Here is a 22212-nt window from a genome sequence, read left to right on the forward strand (position 1 = left end):
ACATGGGCCCTAAAAAGGGTCTAGGCTGAAGGAACTACTGCCCTACGGTGGTGTAAAACAGTGATACTGGTGGGTGGAGGTGTCCAAAAATGATAAAACAATTAAAAACTGTTTAAAAAGTAGAGGCAGTGGTCAGTTTACCTCTCCTGTAGAGAAAGTAGCCAGTACGACTCAGAGATAGCATGAGACTTGGAACACCTCAAAGCTTGGAGGTGTTCGAGTATTTTGTTTTTGTGTGGGTTCTAATGATCTGAGGAAGTGGGGAACATCTCCAAAACGCATAGTCTAACCCTATGTCTGTGCATTAAACCATTTGAAATTTCTTTGAGCCATACTGGCTAATTTGCTTACAGGAGAGGCCACTGCCTTTACTTTTTAAACGGTTTTCAAATGTTTTACTATTTTTGGCCGCCTCCACCCAACAGTACTACACTAGAGGGCCAAAGCAGAGTCAAACACGCAGGTAATGCAGTCGCTGGGCGGGAGGGATATACCATTGGCGGCGGGGGGGGGTGAGGCTTGGGTGTTTTGTTTTTTCATTGCTCTGCTTCCAATGCACTTTTTCTACATACAGTGGCTTGCAAAAGTATTCGGCCCCCTTGAAGTTTTCCACATTTTGTCACATTACTGCCACAAACATGCATCAATTTTATTGGAATTCCACGTGACAGACCAATACAAAGTGGTGTACATGTGAGAAGTGAAACGAAAATCATACATGATTCCAAACATTTTTTACAAATAAATAACTGCAAAGTGGGGTGTGCGTAATTATTCAGCCCCCTTTGGTCTGACTGCAGTCAGTTGCCCATAGACATTGCCTGATGAGTGCTAATGACTAAACAGAGTGCACCTGTGTGTAATCTAATGTCAGTACAAATACAGCTGCTCTGTGAGGGCCTCAGAGGTTGCCTAAGAGAATATTGGGAGCAACAACACCGTGAAGTCCAAAGAACACACAAGACAGGTCAGGGATCAAGTTATTGAGAAATTTAAAGCAGGCTTAGGCTACAAAAAGATTTCCAAAGCCTTGAACATCCCACGGAGCACTGTTCAAGCGATCATTCAGAAATGGAAGGAGTATGGCACAACTGTAAACCTACCAAGACAAGGCCATCCACCTAAACTCACAGGCCGAACAAGGAGAGCGCTGATCAGAAATGCAGTCAAGAGGCCCATGGTGACTCTGGACGAGCTGCAGAGATCTACAGCTCAGGTGGGAGACTCTGTCCATAGGACAACTATTAGTCATGCACTGTACAATGTTGGCCTTTATGGAAGAGTGGCAAGAAGAAAGCCATTGTTAACAGAAAGCATAAGAAGTCCCGTTTGCATGTGGGGGACACAGTAAAAATGTGGAAGAAGGTGCTCTGGTCAGATGAGGCCAAAATTGAACTTCTTTTGGCCAAAATGCAAAACGCTATGTGTGACGGAAAACTAACACTGCACATCACTCTGAACACACCATCCCCACTGTCAAATATGGTGGTGACAGCATCATGCTCAGGGGTGCATCTCTTCAGCAGGGACAGGGAAGCTGCTCAGAGTTGATGGGAAGATGGATGGAGCCAAATACCGGGCAAACTTGGAAGAAAACCTCTTGGAGACTGCAAAAGACTTGACAGGGGCGGAGGTTCACCTTCCAGCAGGACAACGACCCTAAACATAAAGCCAGGGTAACAATGGAATGGTTTAAAACAAAACATATCCATGTGTTAGAATGGCCCAGACAAAGTCCAGATCTAAATCCAATCGAGAATCTGTGGCAAGATCTGAAAACTGCTGTTCACAAACGCTGTCCATCTAATCTGACTGAGCTGGAGCTGTTTTGCAAAGAAGAATGGGCAAGGATTTCAGTCTTTAGATGTGCAAAGCTGGTAGAGACATACCCTAAAAGACTGGCAGCTGTAATTGCAGCAAAAGGTGGTTCTACAAAGTATTGACTCGGGGGCTGAATAATTACGCACACACCACTTTGCACTTATTGATTTGTAAAAAAAATGTTTGGAATCATGTATGATTTTCGTTCCACTTCTCACGTGTACACCACTTTGTATTGATCTATCACGTGGAATGCCAATAAAATTGATTCATGTTTGTGGCAGTACTATGACAAAATGTGGAAAACTTCAAGGGGGCCGAATACTTTTGCAAGCCACTGTAACTGCTGCTGCCTGGTCAAATCCATCTTGCAGTAAAACAGTACATCAGTGAAGAATGGGCAATGTAAACAAAAAGATATTGCAACCTGATTGCTAAAATGAACCAACTGCCAGAGGCTCCACCCCTCAAAGGGGAACTTTAACCCAGGATTGAACTTCATTCCAATTAGTAGCTGATGACCCCTTTCCTTTGAGAAATCTTTACCTTTTCTCTAATAGATCTTTGGGGGCTCTGAATGGCTGATATTGTGGTGAAACCCCTCAACTGCCAAGCAACCAGTATCTCCTCTGTGCATAGAACTCTCAGTAGTAGTGAACATTCCATACAGACCACCTGGCAGAACTAAAGATGTCACCGCCAGTGATACATTTCAGAATGTAAATCAGGGAGAGGAAAGATTTTACAATGGCCAACACTGACTAAATAATCTATGAGTGCATATTGTGTGTAATCTACAGTATAAATCAATCATATTATTTTCACTACAGTTCATCTTTAACTATTTGTCCATCTATCATTCCTATTCTAAGTCATGGTAATGGTAATTTAAAGGGGAACTTCAGCCTAAACAAACATACTGTCATTAAGTTACATTAGTTATGTTAATTAGAATAGATAGGTAATATAATCTCTTACCCACCCTGTTTTAAAAGAACAGGCAAATGTTTGTGCTTTATGGGGGCTGCCATCTTTGTCATGGGGGCAGCCATCTTTTTGGTTGAAAGGAGGTGACAGGGAGCAGGAGACACAGTTCCAACTATCCGGTGTCCTGATCACCCCTCCCAGCTGCACGCACTAGGCTTCAAATATCAAATTCAAAATGTAAAAAAAAAAAAAAAAAAATTGCACCAAAACAGCAGAACGAGAACAACAAATCAGAAATCTCATCATGCTTTGCACAGCATCAGAGGAAAAAAGCCTGGGCAGTTGTTTTTCTGTGCAGCTAAAAATGAGGCTTGTATAAGAGAAACAAAGTTCTGATGCTGTGAAACTGTTAAAGAAACACAAAGCCTTTTCAGTGCTGCTGAGTCGATTTTTAGTCCGGAGGTTCACTTTAAGCATGTATTTTTTTTTTGCTGTGTTTGCTGCACATTGCACTGTGTCCGAATGGCAGATACAATCAAGTAATTGAAATCTATGCTCATAGGGAACTTCAAAGAGTTCAACAATTGCTGCCCCCCCACAAAATAACTTTTTCAAGTCGGTGAGAGGAGAAAAAAAAAAGTAAAACATTTGAACAAACATAAAAATCAACCGTTATAATCAACGCAAAACCCCACAACAGAGTCAGCAGAGCAACGCAAAGCGTCTCCTGTTCTGTAACGTTTAAACTAAATACACAGCAAAGCAAGACAATTATGTGGTCTGCAGATCCAGTCCAAGTTGTTGTAACCCTGAACTGTGTATTTAACATCAATAAATGAACGCAGGGAAATTAAAAGCAGAGCTGCAAGTTTAACCAATTATTATGTGGCCTATAAATCCGCACTGACCTCTCCGGAGGAGGGGAGGGGTGCTCATAAAACAGATCCAGCTTGCACTGGGAGAGTTTTCTTCTTTTTTTTTGTTTTTTGTTTTTACAGGACTGACAAAATGTCAGCTTGCAGTTTTCGCTCTCTTCCTTCACATCAGGGGCTGCCAGCCGTTTCATGTCGTGATAAGGCTGAAATTGGACTAGGAAACAGTTCAGGGTCTGCAGAGCCGTTATAAACAGGATTAGGATGCAGAGAACACCCTGAAGCCATCAGGTTGTGGTGCTGAGATCTGAGGCAGGTTTCACAGTTCGGTATGCGTTATCCTGCATGTGAAGTTGCATTAGAACTACTTGCAACTGATGAAAGTCAATGGGCAATTGATGAAAGTCAATGGGCAACCGATGAAAGTCAATGGGCAACCGATAGAAGTCAATGGGCAACCGATGGAAGTCAATGGGCAACCGATGGAAGTCAATGGGCAACCGATGGAAGTCAATGGGCAAACAACTAAAGTCAACGGGGAAACTACAGCACAAGTTTGCACACAATGCCTGTTCTCTTATTATCAAGTTTCAGGCCACTCTTTTATTGGGAGAAAGAGAGGGAGAAGGCGTACCGTACTGGCCCTACTTGTATGGGGGGCAGGGGGGGCATATTAGTCACACTTGTACGGTAAGGGTGGAGAGGGATACTAGCCACTCTTGCACCGGTGGGGGGGGGGGGGGTATTTATGCCAGCCATACCTTTTTTGGGGGTGGCTGTGTAGCCACAGGGGGGTGGTTGTTATACAGCTGACACTCAGAATTGTGTGTGTATGGGGGCCGGATTTCTGGAAGGCCACAAAGGCAGGGAATGGGAGGGGTTGATGTACATGGAAGATACACATGGAAGAGGGGGCTGCACATGGAATGGGAGGGGCTGCTGTACATGGATGATACACATGTAAGAGGGGGCTGCACATGGAATGGGAGGGGCGGATGTACATGGATGTTACACATGGAAGAGGGGGCAGCACATGGAAAGGGAGAGGAGCTGCTGTATATGGATGTTACACATGGAAGAGGGGGCTGCACATGGAATGGGAGGGGCTCCAGTACATGGATGATACTCATGGAAGAGGGGGCTGCACATGGAATAGGATTGGCTGCAGTACATGGATGATACACATGGAAGAGGGGGCTGCACATTGAATGGGAGGGGCTGCAGTACATGGATGATACACATGGAAGAGGGGGCTGCACATGGAATGGGAGGGGCTGCTGTACATGGATGTTACACATGGAAGAGGGGGCTGCACGTGGAATGGGAGGGGCTGCTGTACATGGATGATACACATGGAAGAGGGGGCTGCACGTGGAATGGGAGGGGCTGGTGTACATGGATGAAACACATGGAAGAGGTGGCTGCACATGGAATGCAATGTGGGCTATAGTACATGGATGATACACAGGGAAGAGGGGGCTGTACATGGAATGGGAGGGGCTGCTGTACATGGATGATACACATGGAAGAGGGGGTTGCACGTTGAATGGGAGGGGCTCCTGTACATGGATGATACACATGGAAGAGGGGGCTGTACATGGAATGGGAGAGGGTGCTGTACATGGAATGGGAGGAGCTGCTGTACATGGATGATACACATGGAAAAGGTGGTTGCACATGAAAGGGATGCACCAACAAGCTTGGCCTAGGGCACACGGAGTATAAATCTGGCCATGGCTAGGCCTCTGGTACACGACCTCTGATGTATATATTTTCTGTATCTTCTGCTTACAGCAATGGCAAGTGGGTAGCGACTCTATGGCAGTATATTGTGTTTTTATGCAGATTTTGTTTTTATATTTATATATTATAGTGGTATATTCCACTTTTAGCTTTTTGATGCTTGTACCTTTAAGGCTAAGACTCACACCTTTAAGGGTGTGGTCTTGTATCCTATATAATCTGTATGAACACCTGTCTTGGCAAGCTATGATTAACCACTTTACCCCCAGCGGTACGAATTTCTCCGCCCCTTTTTTTCCTCCTAAAAAACCAGGGACGGAGAAATCCGTACCTTCCGCGCTACCGCCGCTGTCCGCGCTCCCGCCGCTCGTGCGCGTGCACCCGCCGCTCGTGCACGCCGCCGCCCGCTCGCCCGGAGATCAATGAACGGGAAAATCCATTCCCGTTCGTTGATCTAGCCCCCGCAATGATCTGCTGCTTCTTTCAGAAACAGCGAGATCATTGTGCGTCTCCCAGCCTCCTACTGCTTCCTGTAAGCGTCCTTCCGGACGCTTACAGGTCGCATGTAAACAAACACTCTGTGGCCATCTTGTGGCCAAATAGTAAACTACACCCTAAAAGCATTTTACATATACAAACATTACATTTACACAATAAATTAACTCATTACCTCCCACACTCCCCAATTTTTTTTTTTTTGTAATTAAAAAAAAAAAAAAAAAAAAAAAAATACAATAGAAAAAAAACATAAATAGTTACCTTAGGGACTGAACTTTTTAAATATTTATGTCAAGAGGGTATAACACTGTTACTTTATAAACTGCGGGCTTGTAATTAGGGATGGATGCAAAACTGAAAAAAATGCACCTTTATTTCCAAATAAAATATTGTTGCCAAACATTGTGATAGGGACATAATTTAAATGGTTTTATAACCGGGACAAAAGGGCAAATACATTTCATGTGTTTTAATTACAGTAGCATGCTTTATTTAAAAACTATAATGGCCGAAAACTGAAAAATAATAATTTTTTCCCACATTTTTTCCTATTTCCCCATTAAAACACATTTAGAATAAAATAATTCTTGGCATAATGTCCCACCTAAAGAAAGCCTAATTGGTGGCAAAAAAAACAAGATATAGTTCATTTCATTGGGATAAGTAATAATAAAGTTATAGACGAATGAATGGAAGGAGCGCTGAAAGGTGAAAATTGCTCTGGTGGTCAGGGGGTAAAACCCCTCAGTGGTGAAGTGGTTAAGGAGCCATACAGCGCTCCGATACGCGTGAGCTTTTTACTTGTACACTGGTGATGGATTAAGATGGATTTACAATAAAGTATTTTTTCTACTTCACCCTACCTCTTGGTGTAGCGGGACTTCCTAGGACATTTATGGACTTTTGGCATTGATCTCCCTGCTCCCATCTGTGTACACACGTAAGTGTAGCGGTCTACCCTTTCGCTTTGCATCTGTTAGGGCCCGTTCACACTGCAAAACGCGGCTGGAAACGCGCGCAGTCTGAACGGGCCCTTAACCACCTGAGCGGTCTGGACGAGCTCAGCTCGTCCAACACCGCCGGAGGCTGCCGCTCAGGCCCTGCTGGGCCGATTTACATCAAATAAAAAGCAGCACACGCAGCCGGCACTTTGCCAGCCGCGTGTGCTGCCTGATCGCCGCCGCTCTGCGGCGATCCGCCGCGAGCAGCGGCGAAAGAGGGTCCCCCCAGCCGCCTGAGCCCAGCGTAGCCGGAACAAAAAGTTCCGGCCAGCGCTAAGGGCTGGATCGGAGGCGGCTGACGTCAGGACGTCGGCTGACGTCGATGACGTCACTCCGCTCGTCGCTATGGCGACGATATAAGCAAAACAAGGAAGGCCGCTCATTGCGGCCTTCCTTGTTTATTCTGGGCGCCGGAGGCGATCGGAAGATCGCCTCCGGAGCGCCCTCTAGTGGGCTTTCATGCAGCCAACTTTCAGTTGGCTGCATGAAATAGTTTTTTTTTTATTTAAAAAAAACCCTCCCGCAGCCACCCTGGCGATTTAATCAGAACGCCAGGGTGGTTAATTACCCGACTATAATGTCAATTTCTGGAAGGCACAAGACTGACAGCCATGCCTGGGAAATGCTGCTGCAATATCTTCACCATTGTTGCAGCAGCCCCGAAGGAGGAAGAAGAGAAGGACCAGAGACTGGGAGGAGCCTTTCTGCAGAGGTATCAGCTTTTCTCTGCACAGCTATACTTTAACGGGAATAGCTAGAGGTTCCCCTTAAACACAGACGTACCTCCTGGCACCTTGTAGTGCAGTATTTCATCATCATGTATAGCTGCTGCTGCAATGTTAGAGCCGCAGGTCGAGTTTTCCGGAGTTCCGAGCTACTGGCGATGTTATTGGAGATCAGTGCATGGACCGAGAATTTTAAAGAGTATTTTTACACCTGTGGTAAGCGTTCTTTTCGCCCTGCAGCCGCCACCATCACTATGAAAGATCCAGTTATCCGCAGGAATTTTCCGAATGTTGGTGGTTGTGGGGGTGGCAGCGTCAGGTGATTGCTAAGCACGGCTCGCGTCTCTGGGAACGCTGGCCTGCTGTGTTTATGGAAAAAGGTGCCCTGGACATGGCAGCATGGTGGAAGTGCGAGAAAACCAAAGAGGAAACTGCTACACTGGCTTACTGCAAGCGCATGATTATTTATGATGATTTAGTATTTATATAGCGCTGACATCTTCCGCAGCGCTGTACAGAGAATATAGTCTTGTCACTAACTGTCCTTCAGAGGAGCTCACAATCTACTCCCTACCATAGTCATGTGTCTATGTATGTAGTGTGTAGTGTATGTATCATAGTCTAGGGCCAATTTAGGGGAAAGCCAATTCACTTACCTGTATTTGTTTAGGATGTGGGAGGAAACCGGAGTGCCCAGAGGAAACCCACACAGACACGGAGTGAACATACAAACTCAGTGTTCTCCCCAGGCTCTTTTAGCCGGGTGCTCCACCCGGCTAGTTTTGGTGAGCACCCGGCTGTTATCATCTCACTTCCTCCTATGCTGTAAGCAGAAATGTGCAGAGAAGCTCTGGCCCTGCATTCTTTCATCTCGCCCCACCCGGCTACTTTTTCATGCCACCCAGCTGGAAAACAATTCTGGGGAGAATACTGCAAACTCCTTGCAGATAGTGACCTGGCTGGGATATGAACCGGGGACCCAGCGCTGCAAGGCGAGAGCGCTAACCACTATGTCACCATGCTGCCCATGAGCACATGATTGGTCACTATTGCCCTCATGCAGTAAACTGGGGCAAAGATGTCATGCGCAATTATACTGTTACAAGTGCAGGGGGGGCGTCGCCCGTTAATCCATTTGGGTCACGCACAGTAACGCGCACATTACCATAGCAATGAACGCAGTAATCCGGGAACGTGCATGGCGCTAATGGGTACGAGGGCAGGGCACCCCCTATTTTAATGGTAAAATTGCAGTGCGCTCCCTGCACAGGGCAACTCTACCACAGTTTACTGCATCAGCCCCAATTTAAGTAATGCGGAGTACCAAGTAAGTCATAATGAGCCAAAACCACTACGACCTTGTAAAGTACTAAAAGGAACCTATAAGCCCCCTTACTAAAAAAACAAAAGCTAATTTTGCCTCTTTCTAAGATCCCCGCGTCCCGCCGGTGATCGGCCACCAAGATCCAGGAACAAGAGAGAAGATGGGGATCCCTGGAGTCCCGCTAGGCAGTGCGGATCGCGCGCAGGACCCAGGTAAGCAGCAGGAGCTGCCATTTTAGCTAGCCCGATCATAGCTCGGGCTTACCGCTCCCAGCTTCTAATTCTTAGCCCGAGCTACTCTCAGGCTTACCGCCAGGGAGGTTAAAGGAGACAAACTGAGAGGGATATGGTGGCTGCTATATTTATTTCCTTTTAAACAATACCAGTTGCCTGGCAGCCCTGTTGATCTTTAGGTTAGTAGTGTCTTAATCACAAACCCAAAACAAGCATGTTGGTAATCCAGTCAGACTCCAGTCAGAGACATCTGATCAGCATCAGGGTTAGTAGAGGCAGAGAATCAGCAGGACAGCCAGGCAATCTGCATTGTTTAAAGGGGAAAAAAAAAATATGTCATACATCTCTCACTTCGGTTCCCTTTAAAGGACACATCCGAGCAGATTAAAAATAAAAGAATCCACTTACCTGGGGCTTCCTACAGCCGTCCTGTGCCCTCGACTCAGCTTCGCTCCACACTGGTGGTCCTGGGTCCCCTCCAGCGCAGGTTTCCTACTGCGCCTGCGTGAGCGGCTCCCACAGTCGCACTGACGTCATCTGGACTGTACAGCGCAGGCGCAGAACTACTATGCTTGCGCTGTACAGTCCGGATGACGTCAGCGTGACTCTGGGAGCCGCACGCTGGAGTGCAGAGGGAGCCGATGCGGAAGCCGACCTGGCGAGGTCGGCATCGCCACCGGAGGGGACCGGGAGCCACCAGAGCTGGGTCGAGAGCACAGGACAGATGCAGGGGGCTGGAAGAAGCCCCAGGTAAGAGGATATTTTATTTTTAATTTCCTCGGACCTTCCCTTAAGGGCCCGTTTCCACTATAGCGTTGCGGAATCGCCGGCGAATCACCGCAGGCAAATCGCATGCGGGTGCGATTCCGCATGCGTTTTTTGCCGCGATTTCGCATGCGATTTCGCATAGGTAAGGCTGTATGCGAATTTAACCATGTCACTGCCTGTGTAAATTAACATTAATACCTATGCGAAATCGCGGCAAAAAACGCATGGGGAAAACGCATGCGATTTCCCTATTAAATACATTGCGTGCGATTCGCCTGCATTCCACACGCAGGCGAATTCTGAGGGCCCTACCCTGCAGATTTTTTCTGCACAGAAAAACGTGCGGGGAAACGCACAAGTGGAAACAGTCCCATCCACTTGTACTGACTGTGCGAATCCGCATGCGGGCAACGCATGCGGATTCGCGATAGTGGAAACGGGCCCTTAAAGTGATCTGAGCTTGTTGATAGTCACATCAATGGATTACATCTCGCGGAAGGCGTTGCCAGGCAGCCACCCTGTCACCATGGGCACTCTGAACTACAGCAGCGAGGCAAAAGGTAATTAAGGAGAATCTGTAATTAAGAAAAGTGTCCCTGGGGGGTACTCACCTCGGGAGGGGGAAGCCCCTGGATCCTAATGAGACTTCCCCCATTCTCCTGTGTAACCCCGACTTAGAGATGGATCCCCAAAAAATCCACCGATTTGTGAAGAGCACACGGCGATATTTACCTTTGGGATCCAGCGCAGGTGCAGAACCGCCTCCCCTCAGCCTCGAGCTACTGCGGAAACAGCCGAGCCTGGTCGGGTCTGCTCTACGGCACAGGCCACCTACGCTGGATCCCAGAGGTAAATATCGCCGCGTGCTGCTGTCCGGGGGGGGGGGGGGGGGCAGCGTCGCCTCCGTGCTGCACAGGAGGACAGGGGGGAGCCTTATTAGTATCCAAAGTGTTCCACATCCCTTGTTTATGGAGGAGAGCGCTCAGTGTGGTTTTGATGCTGATAAGCTGTATGCTCCTTTTTGATTGGCCTGATGAAGCGGGATTGAGCCCGTGAAATGCATTGCCTATTTTTACTGTGGAGTATAAATAAATTGTTGTTTGACTGTTGATGCCACAGTCCTTCCTTTGTTTGATTTGTCTGCATGGATGGGATAGGTCCACCACTGCCCCATCGGTTTTAAGCTGGTTTAAGTGACTTTTATTCTATTGGCGCCTCTGGAAAGCTTCTACATACGGAGGAGAGCGCGGCCGTGCGCACCGCTAGACAAATCCATGTCGGTGGGGTTCGGGAGGCCCCAGCGTTGAATCAGTGGAGGCGATGGGGGCGGGGCAAGCCTCTGGACTTTACAGGAGATTCCCTCCGCTAAGGTATCTAAATGGGGAACTTTTTTCTGTTTTATCATTGATTTATAAAGCACCAGCATATTCCGTGGCGCTGTACAAAGTAAGAAACGAACATGGGGTACATAATATTACAGACAAATGGAATCAGGCTTGGATTTACCTCACAGGAGACTTTAGGCACAGGTGTCTTGGCACCTTATACTTCACCCTCCATGAACCTACAAACCCCCAACAAACCGCACTGCAAGTGTGCTGGCTGGCCCAACGATCACTTCTCCCTTACTTCTCTTGCTCATCATAGGTAGCTACAGGTGCCCTTTAGTATTAGGTAGCCAGAAGTACCCTCAATATTAAGTAGCTAGAGATGCCCCGACTGAAGGGAGATCTCGTCAATGGAAAGAGCAACCTCTCATTTATGCTCTCATCAGGACTCTGCATAGGGAAGCGCTCGGGGAGTGGAGAGAGCCGCCTCTCCACTATCAGGCGCCTGCAGGCACATGCCTACCCTGCCTTATGGTAAATCCGGCCCTGAATGGAATACACCAATATGCAAAATACATATTTGGTGACAAAATGCAGAATCGATATAAAATACAAAATTGGTAATAACAGTGTAACATGATGAATAAAATGTATAACAGATTGCAAGATACAAAGTGATTAACCAATTCCAAGACACAAAAGGGTGAGAGAGCAATGCCCTTGCAAGCTTACACTCTAAAGAAATAGGGGGGGGGGACAAATTAGGTTATCTGGTAGGAGTGCAACTTGGCCAGAGGTCAAAGGACAAAGGGGAAGGAGTATGATAACTATTTACTTCTGGATAACTTCAGCAGATCATACGGGGTTCTATTTTTTTGTTTACAATGAGAGGTGATGTTTTGTCTCCTGTTTTGGTGGTTTTGTTAGGAATCCGCCCAGGAGATGCACCTCCATTGTGTGGCAGTCGGTGGGGCCAGTATGAATGGAAAAGGCCAGTTAAAGAGATCACCACAGATGTCAGACTGATCTATAAAGCACACATGAACCCGACCTTGGTGCCATTTTGTGTTCGGTAGGGATAGGGGCAGAGAGGTCACAGTCAAGGATGACCCCGCTGAACGCTGGCATGGGAAGTAGGTCAGGCCTTTGTGTGAGGTGACAGTGATGGAGAATAGGAGGACATGACACGGGATAATGTGAGGCTGGTTTGGCAGTGAGACATTCAGGGCTGGGATAGGCATAGAGAGTCCGGTGACAGGAACGTGTCGCAGAGAAGTGAGCCGGCAATTCAGGAGATGAGTCTGAGCGTCATTAGCATATAGCTGCGGCAGGGATCCGGCTTGCAAGCCAGTGGGAGTCCTGGCTGAGGCCGCTACCTCAAGCCAAGAAATGCCAAACACCGCCGACTGCACCGCTGCCTTTGTGGAGTGATTAAGTGGCTGACTGGCAGCGAGAGCATCCTGGTCCACGTCTGCAAACACGTTCCTTACAGGGAGGGGAAAAGCCCTTCACAACAGCAACTCTGGCAAAGCTTTCAATATTATTATTGTTTAGCATTTATATAGCGCCGACATCTTCCGCAGCGCTGTACAGAGTATATTGTCTTGTCACTAACTATCCCTCAGAGGAGCTCACAATCTAATCCCTACCATAGTCACATGCCTATCTATGTATAGTGTAGGGTATGTATCTTAGTCAGGGTCAATTTAGGGGAAAGCCAATTAACCTATCTGTATGTTTTGTAATGTGGGAGGAAACCAGAGTGCCCGAAGGAAACCCACACAGACACGGGGAGAACATACAAACTCCGTGCAGATAGTGCCCTGGCTGGGATTCAAACCAGGGAACCAGTGCTGCAAGGCGAGAGTGCTAACCACTACGCTACCATGCAGCCCACATGCTACTGCGCTGGTAGCATTCGTATTAATTTATAAAGCGCCAACATATTCCGTGGCATTGTATAAAGTAAGAGACAAACATGGGGTACAAAATGATACAGACAATGGTGTACACCAATATACAAAATATAGAAATGGCGATTACAGTGACAAAAGTAACATGACAAAAAGTGTATGACAAATTCCAAGAGACAAAAGGGTGAGAGAGCCCCGCTTACAATCTAAGGGAATTGGGGGGGAAGAGGTAGGACAGTATACAATATTCATATGTAGAGGCAGTAGGAGTATAATTTGGCCAGAGGTTGAAGGGGGAATGTCCTACGTTGGCGCATATGCTTGTCAGAAAAAGTGAGATTTGAGGGCGCGTTTAAAGATTGGAGAGTTGGAGAGTGACGGATGTGTTGTGGAAAGACATTCTAGAGGATGGGTGAAGCATGTGAGAAATCTTGTATATGTAAATGCTACCGCCTGGATACTGCCTAAGGTAATGCTAATTTGCTGCCTGCCTTAGCCTTGATCTGTCTACTAACCTCGCCCACCCTGCTGTCTGTCCGGACCTCCAGCTTGTTTCCCGATCACGTCTCAACTACCAGTTACTCTCTACTGTGGACTGTGTGATTCCTTTGCGATTGGTAAGACAATCCCAGTGGCTGTGGCCATCCCATGCAGGACTCTCTGAAAATGACCATTAGCCACTCAGGTTCCACGTCTTGAGAGAGCCACGCCTACCACTACTGTCGCCTATACAGCCTATATCTGTTCATTCTGACACTTTCTTTCATTACATACTATATTGTCTATACTGTGTTTAATGAAATAAAGTCTATATTGGCCCCTCTATGCCACTATAGACTTGCTAGGGTATAATGCATCAACCTACTCCCTCCTGTGACTGGATGACAGCACTATGAAGAACAGTAAAGTCTCAATGGTGCACAATCATCAGAATCATCTTTATTCGCCAAGTGCGACAGGCCGACAGCTGCCACGCCTGGAATTATTTTTGGTACACACGGTAATTCCTTAGTGCAAAAAAACCCCCAACATATGTCATAACAACTTGCGACCAGTGCGACCGATGTGAGCCTAACATAAGTACATATAAGATGTTTGTATAGGATGTATGTACGCGCACCCCAAAGGTACTGAGGTTGAAGTCCAGGAGGTTACATTCAAGAGGGGTCTTGAGTTTAGGAGGAGGACTGCTTGGGGGAAGAAGGTGTGTTCCTGTGCCTGGAGGTTTTGGTGAGGATGGTCATCTAGCGGCTTCCTGAGGGAAGGAGGTAAAGGACTGCTGGGGTGGGAGGGGTCAAGTGTCATCCTGTTGTCCCTGGACCTCATTCTGGATGTGTGGAAGAAATCCAGCGGTGGTGGCACAATGATCTCGGCGGCGATTACTCTCTGGAGTTTGTGCCTGTCGCTTGCATGTTGCCCGTGTACCAGAAGATGATGGCAGAGCAAAGGACAGATCGTGTGGTGGTCGTGTAGAAACTGGTCAGCAGCTCTTGCAGGATTCCAAACTTCCTCAGTTGCCTCAGGAAGAACAACCTCTGCTGGGCCCTCTTGTGGATCATGGATGTGTTTACGCCCCATTTCAAGTCCACAGTGAAAACAGTGCCCATGAAGCGAGCACATGGACACCCCCCCTACTAGAACGAACCCAAACTGTTGTACCTATGCCAGTTGTATATAAGAAATACATTATTAGCTGTTCAATGAAGACACAATTGGCTTAATTACTGGTCTTTTATAATGGCCTGTGGCTGAGCCTAAATGTGAATAGGACAACAGAGCACTAATTAAGCCAAACGCCGTCTGACAGTCATTGTGCAGATAATTAATATATTAATTATACCTGCTCCATAATTACCGGGAGGAAACAAAACACGGACATTCACAACAACTCATAGACAAAGCGGATAATGACACCGGCGGTTACAGCGGTGAGCTCTGCCTACCTGTCAACCGTGTCGGCAACACTTTCCAGTTGTTCCAGGAGGAAGGGGTAGAGAACAGGAAACCTGGAGAAGAATTCTCTTCCTGTCATCCTGTTATTAAAATAAAAGACACAAAAATTAAAGCTCCATGAAATAGAACTCTCCCCAAAAATCATGAGCAGGTTTCCTGTTATTATAATCAGTAGTAGTAGTATAGTGTTGCAAAAAAATTAAAGGCTACCTTAGTGCAAATTGAAATTAAATACAGGGGGAGCAGGCATGTTAAGAGGGCTCTCCTCATGCCCACCACTCCCCTGTTCTTCACCCTCCGGTACAGCTTAGCGATCCCCAAAAAATTACTTCCTGGTGGGGGTGGTTGTGGCCGACTGCACAGGCGCTGCCCTGCGATGTGTGTCCTTGTTCATGTGGTCGTGGCTAGGAGCGCTTTGCGCAGGCATACTACTACTATGGGGGGGTCGCTAGGCTGTACTGGAGGGGGATAGAGGAGAACGGGGGCAGCAGTGGGCATGACTGTTAGCAGTGGAGTTCCACAGGGGTCAGTACTGGGTCCAGTGCTCCTCAATTTATTTATTAATGATCTTGTAGATGCAGTACAAAGCAATGTTGCTATTTTTGCAGATACAACATTGTGCAGAATCATCAACTCTCAGAAAGATAGGGACATATTGCAACAGGATCTGACAAAACAAGACAAATAACATTTATATCGCGCTTTTCTCCTGGCGGACTCAAAGCGCCAGAGCTGCAGCCACTAGGACGCGCTCTATGGGCAGTAGCAGTGTTAGGGAGACATGCCTAAGGTCTCCTACTGAATAGGTGCTGGCTTACTGAACAGGCAGAGCCGAGATTTGAACCCTGGTCTCCTGTGTCTGGATAGGATGGCTATATGGGCACATAAATGGCAGATGAAATTCAATGTTGACAAATGTAAAGTCATGCATTTTGGTCGTACCAATGGTCTAGCACTATACAAAATAAATGGGATACAGTTGGGGACATCGACATCGACTTAGGAGTACTCATCGACAACAAGTTAAATAATCGTACTCAATGCCAAGCCACTGCAGCTAAAGCAAATAAAATGTAGGAATGCATTAAAAGGGAAATGCATTCTTGAGATGCTAGTATAATATTGCCCATGTCCAACTCTCTGGTAAGGCCACATTCAGTTCTGGGCACCACATTACAGGAAAGATATTGCAGTTTTAGAGCAGGTGCAGAGACGAGTAACAACATTGCATTGAAAGACATCCATGGCTACAATTACTAGGTAATGCCTAATGATGTTGATCCAGGGATTTTATCTGATTGCCATCTGGAGTCGGGAAGGAATTTTTCCCTTTTGGGGCTAATTGGACCATGCCTTGTAAGGGTTTTTCGCCTTCCTCTGGATCAGCAGGGATATGTGAGGGGGCGGGCTGGTGGTGTACTTTGTACTGGTTGAACTCAATGGACGTATATGTCTTTCAACACAAATAACTAACTACGAAGAGAGCCCTACTACACATGCCTGCTCCCCCCATTTTTAATTTCAATGTGCACTAAAGGTATTCTTTAAATAATATATATATATATATATATATATATATATATATATATATATATATATATATATATATATATATATATATATATACATATATACACACACAGTATATATTTGCTGTCCCATCAAAATAACTCAACCCACAGTCATAAATGTCTAACATGTGAGTATACCCCTCCCTAATTGAATTCTGCCCAGTTAGGCCTCGTTCACATCATTTAGCGCAGATGGATGTGCGATCAGAACGCAACGCGTCCGATCGCACGCCATCTGCGCTCCTGTGCGCTGCAGATCCCATTCACTACAATGAATGGGATCTGCACTGCGATTCCCAAAAATGCGTGCAGCACGCGATAGCGCAATCGCGCTGCCACGCAGCGCATATGATGGGAACGGTAGAAGGGCTGTCTATGCCCTTCTACCGTTCTTGTGTGTCGCACACTATACGCGCTGCCAAAATGCGCACGGCAGCGCGTATAGTCTGAACAAGGCCTTAGACATTTTCAGGTGACTCATTAGTGTTACAAGGAGGTCTCAGGTGTGAATGGGGAGCAGGTGTGGTCACTGGAAGTTCAACATGGAACCCCAAGGCAGAGAATTCTGAGGATTTTAACCACTTTGCACCCAGAGCTCAATTCCCACTTATGGACCAGAGCAGTTTTGACATTTTAGCTATGTCCCTATTTAATAAGCAATAATTTGATCCTTACTTATGACACCTAAATAAAATATATATTGTTTTATTCAAAACAAACTAGGATTTCATTGTATGGCATTTTTTCCCATGAACAATTTTGTTTTCTATGCATTTTAATGGGAAAAAAAATAGAAAAAAAAATATTATTTCTTAGTTTTACCAATTCCAGTTTAAAAATAAAAAGCGCTACTGTAGATAGAAAAAAGAAATTTTGTTTGGCAATTTCTACCATTTATCACAAAACTTACCGTAGATTATGTTCCTATCACAATTTACGGTGAGGATATTTGATTCTGAAATAATGCTACAGAGTGTATTTTTCACTATGAACTAGGAATATAAAAGCATTTTTAATAGTAAAAATCAATTTTATTAGCTCAGAGAACATATATTCCCTTTCACCTAGTGCTCCATCAGGTAGTGCCAGAGGTGTGCACAGGACCAATGCCCAACCGTGCACAACTGTGCTTCCCCTACAAGACCTAGATCTACGTCCTTATGGCTTAGATGAAGTCACAGAGGACGTAGATATACTGTAGTGGTGGATAAAGTGGTTAACCAGCTATGCTTCATAGTGCTCTCATTCAGTCGCAGGAGTAGTAGTGGATAAAGTGGTTAATGAAGAATTGCTACTCTACATAAAGATGGCCTAGACCACAGTGTAAGAAGATTCCCAAAATCCTGAAACTGGGCTGCAAAATGGTGGCCAAGACCATCACCTTTCTAATAATCCGATTTTTGGATTGATCGCTATCTACTAATTACAAGGGCACGGTCACTAACATAGTAATTGTGGTGCCTTTTTCCCACTTGTGCGATGTGATTTGTACCAGCACAGTGCATGCCGCCTTATTCTTGCATTGCCGTTTGGGTCAGGTCAATGTAAGTGCAGGAATATCGCAGTTATTGCAGTGCTACACAATTTTCTAGCAATCCAGCAGTATAAATGTTATTTTACCACGTTAACCCTCCCCCCTTCATCAAAAACTGCAAATGTATTTGTGCTGTAAAACACACGACAATCGCATTGTAACCCATGTACTGTGGAAAGATAATATTGTGATTAAAATTTTTAGTGCGTTTTGCAATGCGATTCCGATCACTTTCGGATGATAAAATGCTCACTCACCTAATGGAAACCGCACAGCGATGTTTCCATTAGTGCTCCGTGTTTGTGACGTGATTTTTCAATCGCTGTGCCTTTTGCATTTTTCATGCCCTCAAGCAGAAAAATCATATAGCGATGGCGCAATTTTTCCACGATTCGGCAATTCAAAATATTTTTCAACCCTTTCTTTTTTTCCCTCCTCTTGTCAGGAATCAGAAACGCGCCCCAATCACACCATACATACGCTGGATCGCATCGGAATCATGGTAGAGGAGATAGAAAGAAACTTGATGGTGGTGCAATCTCAATTGCGATAGTGTTTCTTAGTGGAAAAGAGCCCTTACAGCAATCGCAAATTCTTTTTTTTTTATTTTTATTTTTTTTAAAGTAAGCCCACACAAGGGTCAGGAATATGTACAAGGAAGTTTTACTATCCCAGAGTTCCCCTTTAAAGTGGGATTGCCAGCCATAAAATCAAATTCCATTTACCCACTGCCCTGTTTATTATGTAGTCTACATGCAGTCTGTATGGCAAGCATTCCAATATAATCATAAATGTTTCTGCTGTAATGAATCTTATCTCAGTCACCCCCGCTCTATTCTGGTACATTGCCAGGGAGTGGGAAGCTTGTTATCTCCTCTCCCCCCACATTCCTGCTCCTCACTGATACACTTCACTCCCCTGCAGAAGCTGCTGAAATATGATCTGTGCTGTGCTCACGTGTTTATAAAGCAAGCTAGATATGACAGTGCACTTTCTAGTACAGAGGGTCAGTGGGGAGGAGGGCTGGCAATGCATACACCATTTCAGGCAGGAGAAAATAACATCAGGATTGGCTTTAGTCAGGGGCAGTAAAGATGGAAAATGCCTGGAACAGGTTTCTCTTTATTTAGTATATAAAATTCACTGAAATGAAAATGTGGACAGTACAATACATACCGTATGTTATGTAAGTAAATCAAGCATTTATCTACTTATATATGTGGTTTTTTTTTCTGGGATAGAATGGTTGCCCCTGCTGCTTTAAAGGGACACTGTAGGGGGGGTCGAGGGAAAATGAGTTGAACTTACCCGGGGCTTCTAATGGTCCCCCGCAGACATCCTGTGCCCACGTAGCCACTCCCCGATGCTCCAGGTCCCCGCCGCTGGTTCACTTCTGGAATTTCAGACTTTAAAGTCTGAAAACCACTGCGCCTGCATTGCTGTGTCCTCGCTCCCGCTGATGTCACCAGGAGTGCACGGAGCAGATACAGACTATACTGGGCCTGCACAGTATGCTCCTGGTGCCACCAGCGGAAGCGAGGACACAGCAACGCAGGCACAGTGGTTTTCAGACTTTAAAGTCTGAAATTCCAGAAGTGAACCAGAGGCGGGGACCGGAGCATCAGTGAGTGGCTGTGCGGGCACAGGATGTCTGTGGGGGGGACCATTAGAGGTCCCGGGTAACTTCAACTCATTTTCCCCCGACCCCCCTACAGTGTCCCTTTAAGTAGAACTACATTAATACTTTAAAAAACAAAAATAAAGTAGCTTCTACCATATGATACGGCGGCTTTCACCCAGATAATTCTGCTCGGCCTCAACCATCAGTGTTTGTTTTGTGGCGGCTAACCAAATACCTCCTGAACAAACACCGCACCATATGCAGAAACTGGCGTGTCAGCGTCCGTGGTTCACTCATCAGCCTTCTGCATTACCGGGGGGGGGGGGGGGGGGGGCTTCTATGGCAAGTATAAAATACCGCTGTACACGTGACAGCTTAATGACTGCTTCTAAGGGTCGTCTTTCCCACGACAATCCCATGTGAGCAGCTGATGATACTTCTGCTTTGCGTTTCTGCAATTTACTGTAATTTAGACACTTACGCCAAAGTACCACATTTTTTCTCTTTTCGTTTGCCGTCTTTAAACTCGATCCTTCTGCTTAGGCCTTCATTTGGGCAGGAAACAAAAACGCCATTCTCCTCCGCCCCATCAGTGTTGGTTAAAACTTAAGTAACGTAACTATATATTTATGAAACGTGGCTTGGAGGCTGGCTCCCGTGGGACAGGTGGTTAGGGAGAATGAGAACACTTGAAAAGCTGAAGTAGCTCTCAGGCTAGCGCAGGTCAAGTGTTTTGTGAGGTTTTTCCTGCTGAGTCAGATCAGACTGGTCACATGCCGGGGGTGCATTGTTCAAAGGGCCGCCTTACTGGGACAGGTTTCTGCTAAAGGCCCATACACACGGCATACATTTGTCTGTAGTTGTGAAGCAGCGACAAACAGACAAGAGACAACAGCATATTTATGGCAGCGACAGTTTGAGTTTGCCACAGTTGTACACACGTGATAATAGAAAGAGTGAAGACACGACGGAAGCTGTCTACCACAGACTACATATAGTAGTAGTACTATCATACCTCCCAACTTTTTGAGATAAGAAAGAGGGACACTTAAGCCACGCCCCTGTCACACCCCTAGTCATGAATACCATAAAGATTTGATAAGAGAAATGTGTTTTATAACTCAAACCACACTGGTCCTTTCTATCCTGGTTCATTTTCCTTGATATTAACATTTGAAAATTAGAAATATATCAATTTAAATGATGGGAATAAAGTTTAGAGCCAAACACATTTTTCAGTAGAAAAATATAAAAATGTAAATAGAAAGAGGGACAAAGTCCTGAAAGAGGGACAAATGAGGAGGAAAGAGGAACAGAGCTCCCAAAGAGGGACTGTCCCTCCAAAAGAGGGACAGTTGGGAGATATGGTACTATGGTAGCGACTCTGCTGTCTGTAGAAGACTTTTCTACACACGACAGGACACCAACAGACTGAGCGACGGCTCGTGAGACAAAAGTCACAAGAGAGTCACCAGATGAATCGCTCAAACATGGCTGTGTCTGCTGACAGTCTACTGACAGTCTTTGTCACTTGCCGTGTCCACACGAATGAACGATCGCACGAACCATCGCTCAACACGTGTCTGTACAGACGTTTGTACGCTGTGTGCAGGCCTGGATTTACATCACAGGAGCCTATAGGCACAGATGTCCTGGCACCCTAGACTCCGCCCTCCATGCATGCAGGCCCGGATTTACATCACTGGAGCCTATAGGCACAGATGTCCTGGCACCCTAGACTCCACCCTCCATGAACCTACAAACCCCACCAAGCTGCACTGCAAGGGTGCTGGCTGACCCAGCTGCCACTTCTCCCTTACTTCCCTTGCCCATCATAGGTAACTACCGGTGCTCCTTAGTATTAGCTAGCCAGAAGTACCATCAGTATCAGGTAGCGAGAGATGCCCCCACTGAAGGGAGATCTCGTTAGTGGAATGCAGAGAGCAGGGTGAGTACCTTGTCATTTACACTCTCATCAGGACTCTGCATAGGGAAGGAGGGAGAGGAGGCACTAGGGGAGAGGAGTTAGACACCTTTCCATCATCAGGCGCCTGTAGGCACGTGCCTACAGTGCCTTATGGTAAATCCGTCCCTGGCTGTGTGTATGGGCCCTAATGCCTAATACACACCATGAGATTTTCTTGTAGATTTACTGCCAGATCGACTATTTCCAGCATGTCCCATCTGATTTCCATTACATTTTCTGTTCACTTCTATGTAAAATCGATCGGAAATCAGATGGGACATGCTGGAGATTGTCAATCTGGCAGTGAATCTCATTGTGTGCATTAGGCATTAGATGAGCTGCTGCCTAAGGGGAGGGGGGATGCAGATGGGGGAGGGGGCTGTACATGGGGGAGGGGGCTGTACATGGGGGAGG

The 22212-nt window shown here is 46.2% G+C and overlaps 1 protein-coding gene across 2 annotated transcripts in view; it reads right to left on the minus strand.

The window, feature by feature from the left end:
* The window catches only part of THADA (THADA armadillo repeat containing), a 782712-nt gene that overhangs the window by 415373 nt on the left and 345127 nt on the right, over nt 1-22212 (minus strand). For both annotated transcript variants that reach the window (XM_068233009.1, XM_068233008.1), the window contains one exon: nt 15097-15186. In XM_068233009.1, coding sequence (XP_068089110.1) covers nt 15097-15186 — 90 coding nt within the window. The remainder of the gene's footprint in view (nt 1-15096; nt 15187-22212) is intronic.

The sequence above is a fragment of the Hyperolius riggenbachi genome, chromosome 4 (assembly GCF_040937935.1).
Source record: "Hyperolius riggenbachi isolate aHypRig1 chromosome 4, aHypRig1.pri, whole genome shotgun sequence".
Lineage (NCBI taxonomy): Eukaryota > Metazoa > Chordata > Amphibia > Anura > Hyperoliidae > Hyperolius > Hyperolius riggenbachi.